At 43.6% G+C, this 26,726-nt stretch overlaps 1 protein-coding gene across 1 annotated transcript in view; it reads right to left on the reverse strand.

The window, feature by feature from the left end:
- Window positions 1-19,974, reverse strand: part of CDK15 (cyclin dependent kinase 15) — a 111,202-nt gene extending 91,228 nt beyond the window's left edge. The window contains exons 1-4 of the mRNA XM_075529298.1: window positions 19,680-19,974; window positions 18,827-18,976; window positions 18,523-18,617; window positions 12,919-12,998 (exon numbers count right to left, since the gene is read on the reverse strand). Coding sequence (XP_075385413.1) covers window positions 12,919-12,998; window positions 18,523-18,617; window positions 18,827-18,976; window positions 19,680-19,805 — 451 coding nt within the window. The 5' untranslated portion in view covers window positions 19,806-19,974. The remainder of the gene's footprint in view (window positions 1-12,918; window positions 12,999-18,522; window positions 18,618-18,826; window positions 18,977-19,679) is intronic.
- Window positions 19,975-26,726: the final 6,752 nt, after the last annotated feature.

The raw sequence follows: 26,726 nt of genomic DNA on the forward strand, positions 1-26,726 counted from the left end.
ATTTGGGGCGTAACACAAAGCTGAATGATGACAGTGTCACCTTCTAGTTCTTTGGCACCTTTTCTCTTTATGTTGTCTGTTTGTTTACTGAGGTACCAAATGTGAGGAAATGAATATGTAGTGTTTCATCAAAAGTATAATGAGTTTATCGAATGAATAAATATATATTGCAAGCATGTTGTCTATTTTTTTGTACCTCCGGGTGGAACGAGGGGCTCTGGTGATATAGCGATTATGTGTCAGGCTGCGATAGTCTGCATTTGGAACCACCCGCAGCTTGCTGGAGAAAGACTGGGCTCTCTACTCGCATAACAGGGACAGTCTCTGAAATGCACAGAGCAGCGCTGTGAGTCAGCATCGACTCGATGGCAGTGAGTTTGGATTTCAGGTTTTACGGGTGGAAGAAACATTACTATGGATGCTTCAAATATGCTACTGCACAGATGCACGTTAAAAAAGAGTAAGCACGGGAGGGTGGAGGGAAGGTGAGGGAGGGAGAACAGAGTACAAGGATCTACATAGAACCTCCTCCCTGGGGGATGGACAGCGGAGAAGTGGGTGATGGGAGACATTGGGCGGTGTAAGATATGACAAAATAATAATAATTTATAAATTATCAAGGATTCATAGGGAGGCAGGAGCAGGGAAGGAAGAGAAAAATGAGGAGCTGATACTAAGGGCTCAAGTAGAAAGCAAATGTTTTGAGAATGATGAGGGAAACAAATGTACAAAAGTGCTTGACACAATGGATGTATGTGTGGATTGTGATAACAGTTGTATTAGCCCCCAATAAGATGATTTAATTATTTTTTAAAAAAGAGTAAGGAATATAAATTTGTTGTTTCTACATTGGGCAGCTGCCCATCTTACAGAGAATCCTGATTGAAAGTGCCATTTTAACAACCAGTGTGCTGAGCTCACCAATGAGCTATTGGATCTTCTGAACCAGGGGAAACCGGCTGAATCCCACCACTACCTAAGTCATAATAAAAAGCTTTTTAAAAAGGTAATGTGTATGAAGATATGGGTGCTATACCAAAGTGTGGTGAAGAAACCAGATGGTGCCCGCTATCCGCAAGAATCCAGTCTGGGGTCTTAAAGGATTCTCTTCAAACAAGCAGTCATCTAAGGGAGGCATAAACTAAGTCCACATGAAAGAAGCACGCCAGCCTGTGTGACCCAAAGATTGTAAATAATCAAATCCAAATCCAAAATGAGGGGATGTATCAGGGCTTAAATTCTGAACACCCAGGTTATAGAAGGCTCTGGATGACAGTGGAAACACACATGGATCAAGCCTCTGGTGCACCCCGCTGACCAGAGTTGAGGGGTGTGAATGGCCTTGCTGTCAGACAGAGAGCCTTGTAGAGTGGATTATGGAAGATGCAGTTCATTTAATATGCAATGCCTTCTTATTTGCTCTCCCTTTTACCCATTTTAAAGTTGTTTCAGTTTTTAATATTTTCTGCTTTCTTTTTGATTGAGGTTTTTCTCTGTTTTGTCATGGTTGTTGGGATTTGTTTGTTTGTTTGCTTTTTGCATGCTTTTCTATATACACCATCCAGGGTGGGTAAGTGTATGGAGACAGTAACAGGATTAATCATTACCTAAGGGCAGGGCAGGGGTGGTTGGGGAAATAACAACAATGAGTCCGAGAAGAAAATGTTCTGAAATGGAAAATGGTGATGAAAGCACAACCATTCTTAAAAAAAAAATTATTATCAATCATTTTATTGGGGGCTCATACGGCTCTTTTCAAAAATACATCCATTGTGTCGAGCACATTTGCATACAACTATGCTTAATATGATTGTATCATTAAATTGTATGATATGTGAATTATATAGCAATAAAACTTTTTAAGAAGGTACTGTATCACAGAAAAAGAGAAAAAGAAAAATATTCCTCATCTTCTTATTCAACTTTTCTATGAACATTTTGAAGCCCCCTCATTACACACACACATACTATAAAGCATACCCTGATATTCAAATGTAAAAGATTAAAGTTGAAATATATAAACTCCAAATAAATTAATTAATTAAATGGGGGCGGGGGGAATATATAAACTCACTGCCATGGAGTTGATGCCAACTCATAGCAACCCTGTAGGACAGGGTACAACAGCCCTGTGAGTTTCTGAGACAGTAACTCTTTATGGGAATCGAAAACCCTGTCTTTCTCCCATTCCTAAGATATTTTCATTTTAATACAATTTCATTTTCACTTATGATATTGTCAAAACCCCCGATGTTTATTTTTAAAGTGCTTTGTTCCTTATATTATATTTGCTAAAAATCTCAAGGAATAATATCTATTTAGAACGAAGTCCACTGGTTAACAACCAGTTGCCACAGAGTTGATTCAACGTGTGGAGGCGCTACGCTGTCGGAGCAGAACTGGCCCGCAGGACTGTCAGCACTGTGACTCTTTGGAAGCAGATTGCCGGGCCTGTCTGCTGAAGAGCCTCTGCAACACCCACCTAGTAGCTTCGAGTTTAATTGTTCTGTGCTACTCCAGACTCCACTACTAAAAACACGGGGTATAAAACTTGTTTCGTACCATTTCCTTGAAGTTTTCAATTTTGTAGGCATAGGCACAGTTCCATTAAACCATTTCTCTATTGATTGCTTATAGTTACATGGTAAGTCTTATATTTAACGCACAATATCCTTGCAGAGATCATTAGTCATTAATCCATTTTGTGAGGATGAGTCACTCCAAGTACAGAGCAACTCCTCTTTTCTTAAATGCTCTCATTCAAAACCTGTCACCACGTCTGTTCGCATACTTGTAGGTATGTCTGGAAGCTGCCTCTTATTGCCAGCTCCTTTGCTACCATCCTGATTCAAGTCAAAATCATGTTGTTGTAGGTGTCATCAATGCACTACAACTCGTCACAGCCTCAGATGACAGAGTAGTGATTTCCTAGGCAGTAACCGTTATGGGTATTGATGACCACCGAGCTGACGAGGGGGTTCAATCTGGCAAACCTTCCGTTAGTGCTTAACCATTCCGTTACCGGGGTGCCTTTCATATCTTGACTGTGTTATTGCAAGTGTTAATGTTTCCTCACTAGTCTCCCTGCTTCCTTTGGTGACTCCTGCAGTCTTGTCATAAAGCAGCAGGTGCTGTAGTCCTTCTGAAATGATGGGATACTATTCAAGATAAGAAGAAATAACTGAAAAACAATAACAATTTATAAATTATCAAGGGTAAGGGAGGGAGGGAATGGGAGGGAGGAGAAAAATTAGGAACTGAGACCAAGGGCTCAAGTAGAAAGAAAATGTTTTGAGAAGGATGATGGCAAAAAATGTACAAATGTGCTTGATGCAATGGATGGATGTATGGATTGTGATAAGAGTTTTACGAGCCCCCAATAAAATGACTATTGTTTTAAAAGATGAAGAAATAACTGCTAAGCATTCATTGACAATCAGAATGTGGAATATTTGAAATGTGAATCTACAATAATTGGAAGTTGTCGGAAGTAAAATGGATTGCATATAGATCAATATCCAAGAATTAGTAAGCTGAAATGTATTGGCTATTTTGAGTTGGTCACTCCTATGACTTACCATGCTTGTAGTGACAACTTCAAGAGGAACGGTGTCACATTCATTACCAAAAGGATCATGTCCAGGTGTATTTTGAAACTCACGGCTCTATGAGATATGACAATCTACATACTCCTACAAAGAAAACCAGTTATTGTAACTATTGTTCACATAAACTGCCAACGCCAATGATGAAAACCTGAAGCATTCTGCTAGCTTCTTCAGTTTTAAATTGATCAAACATGCAATCAAACTGCATTGTTAATTACTGGAGAGTGTAATGCGAAAGTTGGAAACAAGAGGAAAGAACTGTAGTTGGAATATATGGCCTTGGAGATAGAAATGAAGCTGGAGAGCGCATGATGGAACTTTACAAGTCCAACTGCATTACAAACACAACAAAAATGACAACACTATCTGTGAACACTGCCAGATGTAACATAGAAATCCAGTGGGATAGATCTGTGAAAGAGAGAGTGAAGAAGACCATTCTCATTAGCCAAAGCAGTCAGAGACTAGCCATGGAGCAGACCACTAATTGCTTATATGTACATTAATCCACTGCAGCCTTGAGTATAACCCAGCTGAATTTAGAAACCATCTCAAGAACAGATTTGAAGGAAGACCAGATGAGTTGTGGAATATCATCACAGACACCAATACATGAAGAAAAGTAAAAGTTCATTTAAAAGACAGAAAAGAACAAATGAACGTCAGAAGGGATCGAAACTTTCTCTTGAATGTAGAATAGCTAACACAAATGGGGAAAGCGATGAAGCAGAAGAGCCGAACCGAAGATTGCCAAGGGCAACTCCAGATGACAAACTAAAGCATTAGAAGGAAATACGCAAAGATCTGGAGTTAGAACATCTACAGGAAAGAGCAAGCGTGGCATTTCTCACACGGAAAGAACTGGAGACAAAATCCAGCCTCGAGCTGCTGTAGTGAAGGATTCTGTGGGCAAAAAAATGGGAAGACACAAAAAGCAGCAAAAGAAAATGCCAAGAATTCACCGAGTCGCTCACTGTATCAAGAGCCGGTGTTGAGCCAGTGCAGGAAGTGGCAAATGATCAAGAACTGACGTGATTGGGAAAAGAAGCCCAAGCTGCACTGAGGGGACTGGCCAGCAACCAGGGCTACATTCGAAGGAATACAAATTTAAATGTTTCAACAAATGAATGGAGTACCGGAAGTTCTCACTCATCATGCTGAGAAATTTGGAAGACAGTTACCTGACCAACTGACCAGAAGAGATTCACCTGTGTGCATGTGCTAGTTGGCTTTTTATGTGTGTGAAACTGGACATTGACTACAGAAGAGTGCATAAAAATTATTTGTTTGAATCATCAAGTTGGCAAAGAATTCTGAAAGTTTCATGGCCTGGCAGAAGAACCAACAAATCTATCTTAGAAAAAGTACAGCCAGAATGCTTCTTGGAAGCAAGGATGGCAATAATTTATCTCAGGTACTTTGGACACATTATCAGGAGAGACTAGTCCCTGTAGAAAGGACCAGTCAAAGAACTGCTCATGCTTAGTAGGGGGTCAAGAAAAAAGAGTTTCACCCCAGGCAAGATGGATTGACACAGTGACTGAACAATGGGCTCAAACCTAGCAAAAATGTTGAAGGTGGTGCAGGGCCAGACAGGGTTTAGCTCTGCTGTGCACAGGGCTGCGCGCTATGAGTTGGAGCCAGTTCAGTGGTATCTAACAATAACAAGGTAGGATCGATTTCAACTTAATTAGATTACAATTCTATTGTTCCCTGCCTTGGTAGAATTTTTGCCCATAATTTACTTGCCACACTTGTCGTTGTCTCTGCTTGTGATCATGTCTTAGCTCTCTGAGTCCTCTTTCGTGTTCGTCGGGTCTCTTGCTGAGATGATACGCATAAGGCATGGGCTTCCCTGATCACCAATGAAACAGCAGCTCTTTCGCCTTCAACGTCCCTCAGTGATCCTCTGTCCCCGCGCCCCGCTTTACTTCATAGTACTTATCACCATCTGACGCCTTGCGTGCATTTTAAATGGTATGTCTCCACCTTTAAGAATGTACTTTCCATTCAGAGCACGCTTGCTTGTCTTTTCTGCGTATTGCTGGATCTTTAGTGCCTAGAACAATGCCTGGCTTATTGCACACACTTAATAAATATTTAGTGTTAAATCAGTCCCCATTGTACCCACTTCATGAGCCCTGGTGGAGTAGTGAGTTATGGGCTGGGATGCCTAACCCCAGGGTCAGTACCCTGAAACCACCAGCTGCTACAGAGGAGAAAGATGAGGCTTTCTACTCCTGTAAGATTCAGTCTCAGAAACCCACAGGGGCAATCCTACTGTGTCCTATAAGCTCACTATGCGTCAGAATTGACTCGGTGGCAGTGAGTTTTTTCTGTTTGAACACCCACTGCCAGTGAGTCGGCTGTATTAGGCATCAGCCATTAATTGTTAGGTGCCATGCATTCGGTCCAGATGCCTGACAGCACTATGAACAACAGAAAGAAACTGTCCAATTCTGTGCCAACCTCACAGTCGTTGCTGTGTTGAGTTCATGGTTGTAAGCACCTTGTCAATCTGTCTCTCAGGGCCTTCCTTTCTTTCTCTGACCCTCTACTTCGACAAGCGTAATAACCTTCTCCAGGGATTGGTCCCCCCTTGAGCACATGGACAAAGTTTGTGAGATGAAGTCTCAGCATCCTCGATAAGGAGCCTTCTGGATGTACTTCTTTCATCACAGGCTTATTCGCTCTTCTGACAGTCAATGGTACACTGAATATTCTTGATCAATTTCAAAATACAAAGGCATCAATTTTTCTTTCATCTTCCTTGTCCATCGCCCAGATTTCACATGCCTGTGAAGCAATCTGTAATATTATGGGCTGGGTCAGGAATAGCTTAGACTTCAAAATGGCACCTTTGCTTTTAACATGTAGAAGACCCTCCGCAGCGTGTTTGCCCGGTGCAGTACATTATTTGATTTCCGGACTGCTGCTTTAAAATGAAATCCTTGACAACTTCAATGTTGTCTCTGTTCATCGTGTGTCACATTTTGGTCACTTGTGAGGATTTTTAAATTGTCATTGTTGGGTGAAATCCATATTGACCTCTGTAGTCTTTGATCTTCATGACTAAGTGCATCAAATTCTCTTCACTTTCAGCAAGCAAGGTTGCGGGCCTCTATATTTTGCATATTGTTCATGAGTCTTCTTCCAATCCTGGTACCGCATCTTCTTCCGTTCACTTCCTCAGCATATTTGCTCAGCATCCAGACGAAATCGGCATGGTGGAATAGTATGGAACACTGACAAACCCTTGAGGCACTCCTTTCCTGAGTTTACATGCATGTTCCATCATACTGACTGTTTCTTGGTTAATGGACAACTCCACATGATCACAATCACATGTTTTGACATTCCCATTGTTTGCAATGTCAACCACAATTTGTTATGATCCACAGTGTTGAATGCCTTCTGTATAGTTAATAAAACACAGAAAGATAAGATCTTTCTGATATTATCTGTTGCCAGCCAAGGTCCATCTAACATCCAAAATGATACCCCTCATTCCGCAGCCTCTTCTGAATCTGACTTGTGTTTTTGTGTTTTCGGCAGTGTACTGTCATGGCTGCTGCAATCCTTTTTGAATTATCTTCAGGGGAAAAAATTACTTACATGTGGCTTAATGGCATTAGTCAATAGTTTCTGCATTCTGTTTGGTCAATTTTCTTTAGATTTGGCACAAACATGGCAATGATGTAAGAATATTTAATTTCTTGCTTTTGTTAATCCCATTGGGGGTTGTAATTGAGTAAAACTTTAGGATAATTCGTGCTTTGTAAGTACAGTGAATCGTGGTGTTTTGATGTTGCTCTGTTCTCCTTTAATTTATGAAAAATTCTAAATGGCAACAATGACAAAAAAGGCTGACTCTGAAAGTGACTGGGGCTGCACATAGTATATAACCAGAAGTCAAAACCCTCACTAATTAAAAAAGGAGAACAACAATCGAAAAAACAAACCCACTAGTCAGTGAGTTTTATGAACGAGATGGTTGTAACATACACTGTCCCTGTCTTTACATCTTTAGCACTTAGCACAGGCCCTGGAATTTGGTGTTCGATAAATGTGTGTGCAACACCTCCCCCCCAAATAAAAAAATGTGTGTGCATTAGTGGAGCTCAGACTAATTGTGATGAGTTCATGTAAGACTCAATAGTGGACACAAATATTACTCCTAACCCCATTGTGTGCCCTGGATAATGTGCATATAGTCCCTTATCATTGAGCGTGTTGACCTCTCAAAAAGTTGTGTTGATGTCCAGGCCATTGTGACTGTGACCTTATTTGGAAATAGGGTCATTGCAGATGTGATTAGTAAAGATGAGTTCATTCGGATGAACCCTAATCTCTTACTAGAAGGGTCACTTTCAAGCCATGTGACAGTGAGGCAGAGATTGAACTATCCTGCACAAGCCGGAGAACACCTGACGCCACTGGAAGTTAGGAGGAATGAGAAAAGATCTCCCCCTACAGTCCTGAGAGAGCGAGTAGCCTGGCTTATACCCTGCATGGGGTCACATGGGCCCCAGAAGGGTAAGACAATAGATGTGTTTTGTTTTGTTGTTAAGTCACTCAATTTGTGCTGATTGACTAGAGCAGACCTCCCCAAACAAAACTCACTGCCACTGAGTCAACTCTGACTCGTGGCAACTGTATAGGACAAGGTAGACTTCTGAGACTGTCACTCTCTAAGGGAGTAGAAAGCCTCATCTTGCTCCCATGGAGTGGCTGGTGGTTTCAAAGGGCCCACCTTGTGGGTAGCAACCCAACGTATAGCCACTATACCACCAGGACTTCAGGAATAGACTGACGCTATATTTTCTCTGGCCTAGATATCACAAACCAAATCAATGAGTCAAAAAAAGTATATTCTAAAAAATGTTTTCAACCACATAGATAAATTTAGAAATACATTAAGTAAATATTTAGACAACATTAGGTCAATATTTATTCTATCATTTCTTTGGAATTATAAACCCAATCACACACATTGGACTGGCACGATCTGATTTCCAAAGCTGTAACTATGAACACGCAAGTGTGCTATGTTCGTGATTTTGTTTGTTCCCATCCCAGGGAGGATTTCTTGTCAACCAGACCTGTCCTAGTCAATTTGTGAGAAGATTTAATCAGATTCTTCTGCCTCGGTGTCTGACCTCTAGGTCCCTTATTCCAATTTTGGCTTCCATATGGATCCGGAGTGATTACTTTGTAATGTTTCCTAGTAGAGAATAACCTGAAAATAGTCTCAGCTGGAACAGCTTCTAATGTAAACGGCGCAGTTACCAGGGCTGTAGAATCAATGATGGAGTCAGGATTGCTGAATATACAATACTCTGTATTATTTTTAAATGTTTCTCCTATATTATGCTTAATACATATACAAAGCATCTCATAAAAATGGATTTCTATTTTGATCTATTGTAGTAAAATGTGCACAACATAAAATTGGCCCTTTTAATCATATTCTGTCCAGTGACATCCATCATATCCACAATGCTGACCTTCACCACTATTTGTTTCAGAAAACTTTTCTTCACCCCAAACTGAACTGCTGCACCCATTAAGCAGTAGTGCCCCATTTTCCCTTCTCTCAGTCCATGATAACCACTAATCTACTTTCTATTTCTATGCATCTCATTCGTCCATATATTCCATTTACCTGGGGTCATGCACTAATTGTCCTTTTGTGTCTGGCTTACTTAACTTAGTATAAAGTTTTCATGGTTCAACCCAGTTTCCACGATTATGTTCACAATTTCTAAAGAAACCCCCGACCTAAGTGTTTCTAAATTTATGATGAAGCGCACAGGATGTTTATGTGGAATAAAAATGGATTCCATCACCGAACAACTCTGGTTCCTAGCTCTACACTCTGGACTTCAGAACCGTTCACTTCGACAACAAAAACAGCACATCGAGTTAAGGGGATGGTGTAAATAAAGCTTATATAGAAAAGTGGAAGTTCACATAGCTTACCGGGTACTCAAAAAAAGTTAAATGATTGTTTTCCAGTGAAATGCTGCTAACAGGCTGAGAAACCTGGGTTTCAACCAAAAGCTGATCATTTATAGAAATATATTTAAAATGTGCATTAAGATACTGACAGATAAGTTACTAAAAGGGAGAGCCTGGTAGCACAGAGGTTACGCACCCGGATGGCATTTGAAAGGTAGGCCATTCGAAAGCACGCAGCTTTCTACCCCTGTGAACAGTTACTGCCTCTGAAATTCACAGGGGCGCATCTCCCGGCCACTCCTCTAGCAGCCTATGACGTAGTCAGCATTCTGTCTTCCACCCTTGAATTCAAGTGCATTAACTCTTTCTTCTTCAGCCCTCACTCGCTGTCCAACTTTCACGCAACTGAAAATACCTTGGCTTGGTCTGATGCACCTGCAGTCCACCAAACGACAGCTTTGGTTTGGTGGCGGTGGTGGAGGGTGATGGTGGGGTGGGGGCAGGGCAGAGTTCATGACGCTTTAAAGCAGCGGTTCTCAACCTGTGGGTCGTGACCCCTTTGGCGGTCAACGGACCCTTCGCAGAGGTCTCCTGATTCATCACAGTAGCATGACAGTGATGAAATAGCAACGGACATGATTTTCTGGTTGGGGGGTCACCACCACGTGAGGAACTGTCTGAAAGGGAGGCGGCCTCAGGAAAGTGGAGAAGCAGGTTGGCCCAAAGCCAGACCTAAAACAGGTGCATTTATACAGTCGATTTTTGAATCAGACAGATAGTTTTGACTTGCGGCTCAGCCCTTCTGTAGCTACGTAATCTTGAACCAGCTGGAGGTTCTGCATAAACAAAATCAGAATGACAATAATAACTACCTCCGAAGGTTGCTGAGGATGAAAGAGGCACTCTATGAAAAATACCTGGTGCGTATATTAAGACATAGTTCCCTTAGTGCTTGTTCAGATTTCTGCTCCTTTCTGAACATTGCAGGTGAAGATCAAATGAAAACAGAGCTTGCTCTCAATGACCAGGCGGATAAACGGCCACGTGTATTGCTCCTCAGTAGAGAGAACCCGTGCGTGCAGTGAAAATCCTGCTCAGTAACTCGGGCTCCGATCAGCAGAGTGGCGGCCAACCCAGCAAAAGTCGTTTCTGCTTCAAGCCTGTTTAAAGAAGGTTGCATTACTCTGGGATTTTCTGCGCGCACGCGCCCCGCAGCTGATGTTGGCCTTTTTAGCTAGCGACCCTGGATTTTAACTAATGATCTCCAGCTGTTCCTATTTTGCCTCTCCCGCCCTTCTCATTTAACCCCCTGTCTCCCTGGCTTACATCCTTAGAGTTCTTCCAGGCAAAGGGGGACAGGACCAACGTCCTCAAACAAGGTGGCCTATCTTCTTGAGGGGAGACAGTTCCTCCTAACCAGGGCTCCTGTTTTATACTGGTGCACCAAGAAACATGCACTGATGGAGGACCGACCCTAACAGCCTCCACATGTGTCAAAAAGCCTTTTGGGGTTTTTGATGTTATATAAGCCAAGCGTTCAGCGAGGCCGGCCCATAAAACACCCCCCCCCAAAGAACACAATCGAACACCAAGTTTAATTGCAAACACCTGTAATGGAAAGGCCTCTTTCTCAGTAAATATGCAATAAGATACATTTAGGAAACAGACTGAATACAGAAACAGGTTTTCTGAGCATGCTGAGAACCATCTGCCAGCAAAACTGTCAAAAGGTTTCGCTATTTATAAAAATGCCAGCCTGAGAGATCTGGCTATGGACTAAACCTGAGCTAAGCGGGCCGGAAGCACCAGGCAAGGTCAAGGACACAAAGGGACACCGGGAGGATGAGATGAACCTGGCCCGAAGACGCTCCCTTCTACTGCTGACCTGGGGGTTCTATCACTCAGAAACACTCTAACCCGCCCACATGCCACTTTCTAAACGCAATCATCCTTTCACAGGGACTGCCGAGAAGTAGATTAGTAAGTGCGCCTTCCTTTGTAATTAAACATTGAAAACCAGCCTTTCTTTCGGAGTGCACCTGAGCCTCCCAAGATGACGCCTCCGCCAAGCCTATAGCCATTTGGCCCTTCCACTGACATTTACAATGACGTTATTTCCCAAGGGCTCAGAAAGACTTCTGAAAATGGCATCAAATTCAGTTATAAACTCATTTTCTAAATTGCTTTCTCCATGGCATCCGTGCTTGGTTCAAAACCTGCTGACTCCATTAGCCACACAAAGGACGACTTGTTCTCCTCTTAGTTTACAATGGCTTGTCTTCCTTTATTTTAACACTTAATGTAACTTGAATCTCTATCCTGTTAGTTTGAAACGACTTAGGACAGAAGCCAGGGCTGCTGCTGCTGCTGCCTCATGTCTACTGTGGTGGAATGAAATTCCTTAATGTGGCTCTTCTCCTCTAGCCTCTGGAACTCCCACTAACATTCTGTAACATGAATAGAGGGACTTGGTCAGTGTTCGTGACCACCACCATTCCCAGCTGTGAAGCAGCAGCAGAGAGACAAACTCCCGAGCACCTGGGACGAACACGGCCAAGATCTCTGTCTGAAGTAGCAAAGGCTGCTGAGCCCAGAGGCAGCAGAGACTGTGGCACAGAAACTCAGAGAGCAGCACCAAGACTACGGGGTGCCTTCTCCCCACCTAACCCAAGGGGATGGTGCTGAGACAGATCGCCAGGTGGCCTGCCTTCCTGGCCCAAAAAGCAAAGGCCAAGAGACTGTGGCTGAGAGACTGAGGGGCAGAGAGAGGCGGGGCCACCAGGTGACTGAGAATCTAAAGACCGGAGAGAGAGTTGGCTGCTGGCTAAGGAGAGGTATGGCTGTGGACCATTGATTGTACCCTTACATTGGTCCTTACAATGTTTGCCGACTGTATTCTGACAGTGTTTACCGATCCTGACTTGTGGTAACCTATTAACTTCCCTAATACCCCTCCTTTAATTGTGAGTATTAGCTGTAAGTTTTGTGTGACCATTGCAACAAATGATCGGACTCAGCATAGAACCAGAGTGACGGGGGAGGAATGGTTGGTGTAAGAAGAGGATAAAGAAGGATGGAAGGTGAAGGCATATCTGAGCCCTGCCTTGTGGCACTAGGGAAGCCAGAGGAGGTCTGATACATCTATCTCCACTGCTATTTACCATATCTATGTGTGTATCTATCTATATTTAAACCATCATTGAAAACTGTATTGTGTACAGTTCTACCAACACATATGGGGTCACCAGGAGGCAGGGTCAACTCAGTGCTCAGTGAATAAGCTCAGCATATAATTTACCAGAGCAAGAACTCAAAGCCAACCTCTCTGGTCCATTTAGATGGCTCTTACCTTCCCGGATAGCTGTGAATGGGACTCCTTCCTCTGCGTTCACACTGATGACTTTTAAAGCCACTAGCTGTCCGTTGATTCTAAAAAAAAAAGGGGGGGGCAAGGGAGAAGGACACACACTTACTGAGGGGGCTCGCAGCCCCATTTACACTAATACGGTTTAGCAAAAGTAACTGTCTTTCAGAATATATCCCAGCACATTATTTCTCAAAATGAAGCATATATATTCCAAACTCTTTTTTCTATTTACCAAAGTGGCATCTGGTCATTATAGAAAATTGGAAGATACAGAAAAGCACAGAGAGATTGCCCTTCCAAATCCATTCACATAATATTTTATATTGCATTTCATTCCCCTTCATGCATATGTTCGAGAACTTCTTATATTTTTTATCTGGCTTAATGATGTCCTTGTAATACACTTCAACACATGGATTACTCAACCAAGTGGTCAGAGGAATGCTTTTACAGTCAAAATCAAAGGAGGTGATTTCTCTACTCAAAATCTCACCATTATCTCCCATTTCATGCTGAATTAAAGCCAAATCCTGACAAAGGCCTTCGATGAGGTGCTTACAGATCTGCCTAGGTCCTACAATGACCTCTCTTTCCTCATCACCTTCACCAGTCACCAGTGGGTCCACCAAACTCCAGGTGGCTCCCACTCGTGGATCTTTCAGACCTGTTTTAACGAAGTTTACTGTTAACCATCATGGATAATCTTCTTCCTGGTCTACAGTATTTTTTAAAAATCATTTTATTAGGGACTTGTACAACTGTTATCACAATCCATACACCCATCCATTGTGCCAAGCATATTTGTACATTTGTTGCCATCATCATTCTCAAAACATTTGCTTTCTACTTGAGTCCTTGGTATCAGCTCTCATTTTTCCCCTCCCTCCCCGCCACCCCCTCCTTCATGAACCCTTGATAATTTATAAATTAATTTTTTTCTTGTCTTGCACTGATCTATGTCTCCCTTCACCCACTTTTCTGTTGTCTATCCCCCTGAGAGGGGTCTGTAGGTAGATCATTATGATCAGTTCCCACCTTCCCCTTACTCCCCCTTTCTCACCCCACCTTCACCTTCTGGTATCACTACTCTCAATATCAGTCCTGAGGGGTTTATCCATCTGAGTTCCCTGTGTTTCCAGCTCTTTTCTGTACCCATATACATGCTCTGTATATAGCCAGATTTATAAGGTAGAATTGGAGTCATGATAGTGGGTGGAGGGTGGATGGGAAGGAAGCATTAAAGAACTGGAGGAAACCTGTATGTTTCATCGGTGCTATACTGCACTCTGAATGGCCCATCTCCTCCCCACGATCCTTCTGTAAGGGGATGTCCAATTGCCTACAAATTGGCTTAGGGTTTCCACCCCACACGGCCACCATCACCACCCCCCATTCACAGTGATATGACTGGTACACAGTATTTTTATTCTCCAGACATTAGTATATTTTGCAAGCACAGAAGATACAGAATTTACCATTCTCTGCATAAGGCATCCTTTATAGATTGTACCAGGTGGCGCAGTGGTTAAACATCCAGCTGGTAACCCAAGGTTTGGCACTTTGAACCCCTGGGCCACTCCCTCCGTGAGAGACAGATGGGCTCTCTGCATCCATAAAGATTCACAGCCTTGGAATCCTTATGGGGCAAGCAGTTCTGCTCTGTCGTACAGGGTCTCTGTGGGTCTGAATTGACTTGATGACCAAGATCGTGGCTTGGTCTGGTTTTTTTTTTTTGTTGTTGTTGTTTTTTTTTTAGAGACGGGGTCTCGCTATGTTGCCCAGGCTGGAGTACAGTGACTATTCACAGGCGCGATCCCACTACTGATCAGCACGGGAGTTTTGACCTGCTCCGTTTCCGACCTGGGCCGGTTCACCCCTCCTTAGGCAACCTGGTGGCCCCCCGCTCCCGGGAGGTCACCATATTGATGCCGAACTTAGTGCGGACACCCGATCGGCATAGCGCACTGCAGCCCAGAACTCCTGGACTCAAGCGATCCTCCAGCCTCAGCCTCCCGAGTAGCTGGGACTACAGGCGCGCGCCACCACGCCCGGCGGCTTGGTCTGGTTTTATGCTTTAAAGACAGCAGCTTCAGTTTCTTCTATGAAGGCATGTGAAAGCTTGAAGCAGCAACTTCAGTTTACCATTGTGACTGAGCGAGGGATATGGAAACCACTGTCCGGTCAGTTTGTCGTACTGTGGCTTGCACGTTGCTGCGATGCTAGAAACCATGCCGCCAGCATTTTATTTTATTTTATTGTTTCACAAGTTGCTTTCTACACTCGAGCACTTTCCTGAGTCTTTTTCGATAACTATTCTGATCTTTTTATTATAGCTTGTATTTTTTTAATCATTTCATTGGGGGCTCATACAACTCCTATCACAATCCATATAGACATCAATAGTATAAAACACATTTATACATTCATTACCCTCATCATTCTCAAAACATTTGCTCTCCAGGTAAGCCCCTGGCAAAAGCTCCTCATTACCCCCACTCCATCCCCACTCCCCCCTCTCTCATGGACCCTTGATAATTTACAAATTATTATTTTGTCATATCTTACACTGTCTGACATCTCCCTTTACCCACTTTTCTGTTGCCCGTCCCCCAGGGAGGAGGTTATATGTAGATCCTTGTAATCAGTTCCCCCTTTCTACCTCCACCCTCCCTCTACCCTCCAGTATCGCCACTCTCACCACTGTTCCTGAAGGAATCCATCCTGGATTCCCTGTGTGTTTCCAGTTCCTATCTGTACCAGTGTACATCCTCTGGACTAACCAGATTTGTAAGGTAGAATTGGGGTCATGATAGTGGGGGTAGAGGAAGCATTTAGGAACTAGAGGAAAGTTGTATGTTTCATTGTTGCTACACTGTACCCTGACTAGCATTTTAAAACTTCACACAATCACCCAGGATGAATAGGTTCCAGTGGAACTTCCGGACTAAAAGCAGACTAGGAAGAAAGAAGAGACAGTTCACTTATAAGGGATAAGATACTGAATTTTCCAAAATAAAAGACTTCTTAAGGGGCTGAGCGCAGGAACAGATGAATGCGAGTGGCTGACCATGCAGCGACCCAAGCTCTGAAATGCTGTCCCTCTACTGACATGGCCCACCAGGGTGGGGAGAGGGACTTCCAAGCTTCTGCACAGCACATGGGCACCTTGCTGCTCTCAGGCTTTCAGCGCATGAAAGAGAGCTGGGCCTGGTATTTCTGGATCGCAGCTATGCCAAGCTGTGAAGTGCCCACCCAGACAGCAGTAGTGCCCACCCCACGCACATGCTGGCTCTTACTCCCGGAGACAGCACAGAAGTACCGTCAAAGAAGAATGAAGAAAATAGAAGACATACGGGAACAATTAGTCCAGAGGATGAATGGACCACAGAGCACAACCCTGAGACCAGAAGAACTAGATGGTGCCCCGCTACCACTGCTAACTACCCTGAAAGGATCACAAAAGAGCGTCCTGAGTAGAGTGGGAGAACAACGTGGGATAAAACTCCAACAAAAAACAGACCAGGCTTCCTGGTCTGGGGGAGACTGGTGGAATCCCGAGACTTTGTCCCTTAGCTACTCTACACTCCTAGACCTGAAGTCACCCCTATGACTCAGCTTTCAGCCCAACAATATACAGGCGTAGAGGGGAAGAATCACATCCAAGAGGTTTACGCTCCTTAGAACAATCAACCACACCAAATCAAAAGGACAGCATTTACCGGGGGTAAAAACTCTTGGAAGCAGGAGGGACAGAAAGAAGGATGCATAATAATGGTAAAGCACAGGGAGGGTGGAGGTGGGAAGAGGGCTGGGACATCTTGGGGACTAACCGTACAATCAATGTATGAATTGCTGAATGCAAAACCAATTGACTGTAAAAGTTGTAAAAGTTTTAAATCATAAAGTTTTTTAAAAAAATAAACAAAAAACTCAATTGCAAATACCTCCCCCACAACAATATAAATGGCAATGATACAAATGGGCTTCAACAGAAGGAATAAACAGTAATCAAATACACATACACAGTGAAGAATCTCAATATTGTCAACCAAAACAAAACCAGGGGCTAAGTGTGGAACAGATGATCAATTGCTCATACGCAAGTTCAGGGTGACATTGAAGAAAATTAAAACAAGTCCACAAGAACCAAAGTCCAACCTTGATTATACCTCACCTGAGTTTAGGGAACATCTCAAGGAGAAAGGTGATGCATTGAACACTAACGGTCAGAGACCAGACAAGTTGTGGTAAGACATCAAGAACACCATGCCCAATTAAAGCAAAAGTCCCCTAAAAGGCCAGGAGAGAAAGCAAAGGGCAATGTGGATGTCAGAAGAGACTCTGAAAATTGCTCTTAAACGTAAAATAGCTAAAGCAAATGGGGGGTGGGGGCAGTGGGGGGGGGGAGATGAGATCAAAGAGCTTAACAACCAAAACAATCTCCTAGGGCAGCTCAGAAGGACAAAGGAAAGCATTATAAGGAAACAAAGTAAGACCTGGATGTAGGAAACCCAACGGGAAGAGCACATGCAGCGTGTCTCAAGCTGAAAGAACTGAAAAGTCAAGCTCTGGGTTGAGGTGATGAAGGATTCCCGGAGCAGAACATTGAATGATGCAGGAGAAACCAAAAGAAGATGGAAGAAATACATAGTCTCTGTACCAAAGAGGACTGGTCAGCATTCAGCTATTTCAAGAGGTACCATCTGATCAAGGACCATTGTTACCGAAGGAAGAATCCCAAGCCACAGTGGAGATGTTGGCAAGAAAACAAGGCTGGAAGAATTGACGGAATGCCATTTAAAATGTTTCAACGAACCGGTGCACGGTCGTCCATCAAAGAGCAAAGACATCACTTTGAGGACTAAGACACACCTGATCCGAGCAGGTTATTTTCACTCCTTTCAGATGCAGGTGAAAATTGGACATCGAATAAGGAAGGTTACAAAAGAATCGACGCATTTGAATTATGAGGTTGGCAACCGATACGGAACGCTCCATGGCCCGGCAGGAAAGCAAAGCAGCCTGTCGGGAAAGTACAGAGCACCCCTAAGAGCAGTGGCCTCAGCCTTCCTCAGGCCGCGACTCTCTAATACAGCTCCTCGTGTGGTGGTGACCCCCCGCCCCACCATAAAATTATTTTTGTTGCTACTTCATCACTGTCATTTTGCTACTGTGATGGATCAGGCAACCCCTGTGAAAGGTCGTTCAACCCCCAAAGGGGTCAGGACCCCACAGATTGAGAACCGCTGCCTGAGCAGCAAGCCTCGTTTAACAGAGTGGCAGCTGCAGGTGAGGTGCCTGGCTGGGAATGGGACTCGCAAGGAAAGCAAGACTTCTACAGGTCAGTCTAGAGCATCTAGTGAATAAAATAGAGGAAATATTTCAGCAGGCTGATTTGGTTAGAGGGTGGGGGCGGGGCGCTTTGCTTTTCTTGCCAGGCTCTTTCTGAATCATCCTCACCCTCTCCCACTGTTCGTCTTGTCTTGCTCCGGTTCTGCACTTGCCACCCTCCACCCGCTTTGCACCCCCAAACAAGACAAGGGAGACCCTCCTTCCTGAAGTCTCCCCCAGCTTCGAGTCACTCACCTGCTAATCCCCTTGTAAACTGTAGCATAAGAGCCTTCTCCCAGCTTCTCCAAGTTCAAGTATGAGGAGGCCGCTCCAAACGGGAGGCTCCTCCTCTGCTCCAGGACAGTCGCCAGGATGAGCGTTGGGAGAGAGAGAAGCAGTGTTCAGTGTTGACACTGGGCTCCCCGGGGTGGAGAGACAGCCTTGCCTGAGTGTCCGTGGGAAGGCACGGGTCGGAATAGCCCTGGAATTGAGAGCCAGCCTCCCTAGACAAGCACCCATTACATTCTTCAGGGTCAACATCATCTGCTCGCTCACTCACCCACTGAGAACTCTGCCGCAGACCCTCTTCTTGAAAAGAGTCACTGTGACTGCGTGGCCTTTGACTCTTACGCTTCCGGGCACGGACAGCCTGACGTCCCCTGGGGTGAAATGAAGTCATGGAGCCTGGTGCTTCTTCTAGGTCTGTAAGCTAGGAATAAAATGTTTGCAAACTCGAGACTCTGGTGGTTAGTACGCATCGTTTTTGTTTTTCTTTCTTTCTGTGCTAGCTTTCTGTTCTATGAGTGTTTTGCTTTCCATCTCCCCCAAAGGTATCTTTCCTGAACATCAGATCACTAAAAGGACAGTGGTCATTACCAACGGCTGAAACACTGCATCCTTTCTTCCCTGAAAAATCTGCTCTTGACCCTTAAATTAACCTGAATCTCTTTGATGAATGTTTTTCTGACTTCACGCTTTCTAATGCGGGCTCTTCTCTGTAGCTTCTTTCCCATGGCTACTGGATTGATCTCCTGGCCGGCACTTCTCAGGAATATGAGCTAATTATCACAATTCAGAGCCCCAGCATGCCACGTCTGCAGTTTACTCTTTGAGATTCAATTCTGTCATTGAGGACCCATTGACAGAGAACCACTGTGACACTCTCTACTTTAAGGCAAGTAACTTCCATGCAGCCTCAAAGCGTAAAATAATGTCCCCCTCTCGGTTTACAAGAACATCTCCCGATCTGATAACCACAGTCATAAATCCTCTGTGGCTTTAATAGATTTTTCTTTTTATTGGTTTAGACCTACTGCAGGGGGAAAAAAAATCAGACCCCGCTGTGGAAAGGGAGACCCTCAACTCCTTAGTTTACCCGCAGCTAAAGATGCTCCCGCCCGGGATACAAATACCTCCACCGCAGTCTCCATCGCTGCAGGCTGAGTCCGTCGACAGCTGTGTGCCTCTCCTCCCTCCGGGCAGCAGCGATAGCAGCTGCACTCAGGGGGTAGAGTCTTGGCGCACAGCTCCTGGCCCATGATCTTCTGGGTTCAAGCAGAAAGCCCACACTTGCACCTCTCCCCCTCTGCCTCTCTCCTCGATCGCTTCCCTTTCTGCCAGCGGTCAGCAGCGTTGGAGCGTTCATATGACTCACACGAGGGCTCTGCGTGGAACCGCCTCATGACTTCAGCAGTGTTGCCTTATCGGTGCAAAGCTCTGCCTCAGAGAGCCTGCTGTCCTCGCCCAGGGGGCACACCTGCAAGCAGAGTATCTAAGGTAGGACAGCATAAATCCAGGCTCATGCTACAGACAGCCACAAGTTAGTGCCCTTAGTCTACATGGGTTGGGTGAATTTACTTTGCTTCTCCATGCAAAGGAGAAGGGCACGCATGAGGCTACCCTGGGGCTAACGTGGATAGGGGTGAGGGGTGGGGGCATTTCCTCCTGTCTTTCTCCAGAAAGCATTGTCCTTTTCCATTTTTAAATAATTTTCAATCTAGCCAATTATAGCAGGTAAAGAAACCACAGAGAATCATACAGCAGGCCTTGAAGGAATAGTCCCAGACTTAAGAACTCTGTAGGAGGTACCTACTGAAAATAATGAACTCTTACTCCACAGATGATGACAGTAGCTAATGAGAAAGAGGAGTTTGCATATCTTCTTCCCTTCCCCTTTACTCTGTCTGCCTCCCACCTACATGTGTTTAATGTATACTGTATGCAAGCTACATGGTTAAAATCAGGAAAGGTCAATGTCAAGTTTGCATCCTTTGGCCATGTGTGTTCATTCTGTATGTTGAACTGAGTCCAGAGGAGCTGGACTATATGAAAAAAGCACGTGGCATCAGGATTGGAGGAAGGCTTCTTAACAACCTGCGATACGCAGATAACACAACCTTGCTTGCTGAAAAATGAGGATTTGAAGCACTTGCTGATGAAGATCAAAGATGGCAGCCTGTGATGTGGATTACAGCTTGATGTAAAGAAAAACAAAAGCCTCACACCTGGACCAATAGATAACATAATAAGCAAGAGAGAAGATTGAAGTCGTCAAGGATTTCCTCTTGCTTGTATCCACAATCAATGTTCATGCGAGCAGCAGACAAGAAATCAGCCAGTGTACTGCACTGGGAAAATCTGCTGCACAGACCTCTTTAAAGGGTGAAGCACACCCGCCTCAGGGAGAATAACAGAAGCCATGGTGGGAGGGAGAGAGTAATTTATAATCTACCAAGGGGTCATGGGGGGAAGAGGAGGAAGAGGAACTGATACCAAGGGCTCAATAGAAAGTAACTGTCTAGAAAAGAACAATAGCAGCATATGTACAAATATGCCTGATACAATTGATGTATGGAGTGTAATAAGAGTTTTAAGAGCCCCTAATAAAATGATCTTTTAATAATAATTTTGAAAAAGTGGTGAAGAACAAGGATGTTTCTTTGAGGACTAAGGTGCACCTGACTTAGCCCAGGGTATTTTCCATTACCTCATATGTTTATGAAAGTTAGAGATTGAATAAGAAAGACTGAAGAAAAATCGGTGCATTGGACTTGGGGTGCTGGCAAAGAATATTGAAAGTGCCATGAACCGCAAGAAGAACAAACAAATCTGTCTTGGAAACAAGTACAACCAGAATGCTCCTTAGAAGCGAGGATGGCGAGGCTTTGTCTCACATACTTCAGACATGTAATCAGGAGAGACCCGTTCCTGGAATTGCTAAAGCAGAGGGGCAGTAAAAAAGAAAGCAGCAGCTCCTGACTGAGACAGGTTGAGACAGTGGCTGCAGCAATAGGGTCAACATAAGGATGGCACTGGGCCAGATGGTCTATTAGTCTTTTACACAGGCTGGATATGAGTGAGAATCAACCAGATGACATTTAACAACACGTCAGATGGTCTATATCAGGGCACTCTGAATCAAAATCAATTCGTTGGTAGTGGGTTTTTATTTTCTTTAGGTCAAAGTACAATGACCAGCTGCTAACCGAAAGGCCAATACTTTGAACCCATGGGAGAAAGACCTGGGGTCTGCATTAATTCAGACCCATAGAGACCCTATATGCGGCTTACAAGGTTATAAATCTTTATGGGAGCAGATAGCCTCATCTTTCTCCCTAGGAGCAGCTGGTGGGTTTGAACTGCAGACCTTGAGGTTAGCAAGCCAATGCTAACTTGACAGCATCACCAGGGTGCCTCCTGTAAAGACTATGTCTTAGAAAAACCTATGGAACTGTTCTACTGTGCCATATAGTGTTGCTATGAGTATACTTTGTTTGCCCAGCCAATCATCTGTGAAGCTAGACTGTCCAAAGATGAATGTAGCTTCAGGGTGGGAGGAGGGCTCATTAACCTGTGACATGCAGATGACACAATCTTGCTCTTAAAAGCAAAGAAGACTTGCAGCACGTGCTGATGAAGATCAAAGCCAATAGCCTTCAGTATGGTTTACAATTCAATGGGAAGAAAACAAAAGGGGGAAGGGGAAAAAAAAAAGAAAACAAAAATCTTCACAACTAGACTAACAGACAATACCATAAGAAATGGAGAAAAGATTCAAGTTAACCAGGATTTCATTTTACTTGGATCCACCATTAATGCTCATGGAAATAGCTGTCAAGAAATCAACCAATGCATTGCACCAGACCAATCTCCTGAGAAAGCCCCCTTTAATATGTTAAAAAAGGAAAGATGTCACTTTGAGGAATGGGGTGCAACTGACCCGAGCCCTGGTTTTCCCACTGCCTCCTATGTATGTGAAACCTGGACAATGAATACTGCAGACTGAAGACCAATCGATGCCTTTGAATCATGCTGTTGGTGAAGAATATTGATTAGACCATGGACAAATCTGTCTTGGAAGAAGTACAGCCAAAATACTCCTTAGAAGCACGGATGTTGAACCCATGTCTCATGTACTTTGGACATGTTATTAGGAGAGACTCACCCCTGGAACAGACATCATGCTTGATAGAGTGTGGGGTCAGTGAACAAGAGGAAGCCCTTCAGTGAGATAGGTTGACGCAAGGCCGCCAATGATGGGCCCAAACATAGCAATGCTTGTGAGGGTGGCATGGGGCTGGGCAGTGTTTCGTTCTACTGAACAGAGTCGCTAGGAGTCAGGACCAACTTGATGGCACCTAACCAACAACCAGCAGAGGAAGGGCCGGGGCAGCACACAGAACACATCCAGGAATCTGCTTTGAGCTCGATTTTTGTGTGTGTGTGTGATGCATCCGTGAAGCTGCAGGAAATCTACAGCATCACCTAAGATATGGTTTATCAAACATGTTACTTATCTCTACAAATAAGACGGACATAATAAAGTGTGCCATTGTAACCACTTTTAAGTGTGCAACTCAGTGACGTGCCTTACATTCACGATGTTGTACAATCATCACATGCTGTATTTCCAAAGCGTTTTCATCGCACCAAACAAACATTATCCAATAGCTGCCAATGGAGGCTCCTTCCGGCCTTCCTATCTGTGTGAATTTGCCTATTCTAGATATTTCATAGAATGGGTCATACAATTTTTGTCTTTTGTATTTCACATATTTCTTTAGCACAATATTTTCAAGATTCACCCATATGGTAACATATATTAGAATTTCCTTCCTTTTTCAAGCCTGAGTAATTTTCCATTCTATAGACAGATACACATTTTGTTTATCTATTCTGTGGTAGTTACATAATCTGGGGACGATTTAAGGATTGAGAGTGTAGGGGTGGAGTCTAGCCTGTCAATCAAGATACAGCCAATGAGGCCTCTGTGTGGGCATGACCTTCTCCTGAGGATTCCGGGAACTCCTGTATTTCCTCCTTGGAGGTGGGAGGCACTCATTCTCTGTTGACTCCCTAAAAGAGATGCTCTACTTAGAAGACACATGGGAGAGCCCTGCCAGTGCTGAGATGCTTACAATGCCACTGGGTCCACAATACTTTCTACCCACTGGTCTGTGATCTTCCTGCATCTTCATTGCATGTGTTTCTTGAGTATGAAGAGGACTTTATAGACTGGCATCAGACATATGGCTAATATCGGACTTATGGACTTGATCTGGACTGGGCTCGGATGTTTTCTCAATATTCAACTGCTCTTGTATATAAGGCTCTTTCTTGATAGACAAGCAGCCATCTAGCTGAGAAGCAACAAAGCCCACGTGGAAGATGCACTCCAGCCTGTGTGATCACGAGGTGTTGATGGGATCAGGTATCAGGCATGAAAGATCCCAAACAAAAAATCATGTCAATGTGAATGGGGTGGAGAGTGTGGAGTGGAAACCCAAAGCCAATCTGTAGGCATTTGGACATCCCCTTACAGAAGGATCATGGGGAGGAGATGGGCCATTCAGTGTGCAGTATAGCACTGATGAAACATAAAGCTTTCCTGTAGTTCTTTCATCCTTCCTCCCCACCCCCTCCATCATAACCCAAATTCTACCCTACAAATTTGGCCAGACCAGAGCATGTACATGAGTACAGATAAGAGCAGGAATCACAGGGAATCCAGGACAGATAAACCCCTCGGGACCAATATTGAGAGTAGCCATACCAGGAGGGTAAGGGGAAGGTGGGGGGAGAAAGGGGAAGCTGATCACAATGAACTTCCTATAACCCTCTCCCAGGGGTTTGGACAACAGAAAAATGGGTAAAAGAGAGACATTAGTCAGTGCAAGACATGAACAAATAATAATAATTTATAAATTATCAAGGGTTCATGAGGGAGAGAGGGGGAAATGAGGAGCTAATACCAGGGGCTCAAGTAGAAAGAAAATGTTTTGAAAATAATGATGACAACAAATGTACAAATGTACTTGACACAATGGATGGATGGATAGATTGTGATAAGAGTTGTACAAGCCCCCAATAAAATGATTTATTTTTTTTAAGTCTCTTACACCTATGAGTCTCCCTGAATTTATTTCTCTAGTCTACCCAACTAACAGATATTTATATGCTGGTGGACAACTGGTGGCTTCCACCTTCAGGCTGCTATGGACAATGCTGTGTGAGCAGCAGGGTTCAAGCCTCTTTGGGAGACCCCACTTTCAAGTCTTAGGGGCATATTCCTGGGAGTGGGGTGGCTGGTCCTAGGGCATTTCTGTGTCTACCTTTCTCAGAAACTGCCACTGGGCTTTTCACAGTGAAGAAACCTTTACTTTCCTAGCAGCAATGGATTGAGGGTACCACTTACCCACATTTGTTATTTCCCTGTTTTTTTTGTTTTGAACTAATAGCTGCCAAAGAAGACACACTGCAGTCTTAACTACCTTGTACTGGTGAATGTGACTTTGCTTAGAAATAGTGCCTTTGAAGATATTGTTCCTTAAATTAACATGAGATCCGACAAGAAAGGAGAAAGGCAACCATGTGAAAATGTCTGTAAGAGTCAAGGACCATCAAGGAATGCCTGAGGTTATCAGAAGCGGGTGAGACAAGGAGAGAACTGGCCTGCCTTCATTTGGCCTTTTAATGTAAACTATTAACCTCTAACACGGTGAGTCAATAAATCCCTGTTCTTATAATCCTCCCAATTTATGCCATTTTGTTGCACTTACCCAGAAAACTAAGACACCACCTACTATGTGTTTCAGACTAAAAGGGGGTGGGGTGGAAGATGGGGGGGGGCATGGAATGAACCTTATTTAATCAAGCTTCTAGACCTAAAATGGAATTACAAGGAATACAGAGAGGGGAGAAGTGATCTCCCAAAAAAGCCAACAGCCTAATCGAGGCCAAGTGACCCAAATACTATCACAAATCAAGGGCATTGAAACAAAAAGGTAGTTTTAAAAACATAAGAGACACAGCACACAGATGCAAGAGGAAGACCTGGTTTGGATCCTGCTTTAAACAAATCAACTGCCGAGAGACAAGTGGAAATGAAATAGGAATTAGGTATTAGAACATCTTTTTTTCTTTTAGTTTTATGGGGTGACTATATTTTTAAAACAACCCTTGTCAGTGAAGGGGCATGCATACTAGACATTGTTTGCAGGTGAAATGCCATTATTTTAGAACCACCCTTTAAAATACTCCAGGAAAAAAATGAAGTTGGAGATAGAAAAAAATGAAAGTTGTGAAAATGTTGATAATAGTTTATGCTAGATGATATTTATATGAAAGTGTGCTTTTGTATGTTTAATATTTTTGTAAATAAAACCTAGGAAAATGACAACATTTGAAAAGACATGGTCACATCAGTTTATACATTTGAACTTACTCGGTTATTTCCTTATTCTCCTGCCTAGTTCCAGTGGGAACTCCAATCCTAGTCAGGATAAAAGCAACAGCTCCCATCGTCCTCCAACCTCCTGACAGTGACGTGAGCGCCACCACGCTCTCGTCAGTCCTGCCGAGCGGGTCCAGCCTGGTCCTGTGCCATCCCCACAGTTGTTCTCCTTTGGAGGAGTCTTCATCATCCCCATTTGCTTATTGTAGGAACTGAGCCTTAGAGGGGTAAGTCATTTGCAACGGTTATTCAACCCATAAATAACATAAATTATTTACTTTAAAAGCTCCTTCAAAGCCTAATGATCATATTCATGCCAAAAAAAAAAAGCATGCAATCTAGCCACTATTCCTCAGTATTATTAGGCCTCGATTTCAATTAATTTTGTTTAGAATGAGCCAGTAATAGGGAAGTAAATCTAATTCATTCATGAGGAGGCACATGACATCATCTTTGGGCCAAATAAAAGCCATAGAGTACAATTCTTAAATCACACTTCTTTCTTCTCCCTGGTTGCCTGTAAATTGGAAATTTTACATGCTGAGGGTGGTGTCTGCTGACAATCAGCAGAACTGCAAGCTCTTGATGTCTACGTGTCTATAGCTTTACAGGCATTTATGTTCTTGAAACGCCTTATAGATGAAACATGCAATATTTTATTAATCTAAATATTTCCTATTAATATATATGTGTGCTACTTATACTTAACTTTTACAGTAAAGTTGTA

Source organism: Tenrec ecaudatus, chromosome 13, assembly GCF_050624435.1.
Source record: "Tenrec ecaudatus isolate mTenEca1 chromosome 13, mTenEca1.hap1, whole genome shotgun sequence".
Lineage (NCBI taxonomy): Eukaryota > Metazoa > Chordata > Mammalia > Afrosoricida > Tenrecidae > Tenrec > Tenrec ecaudatus.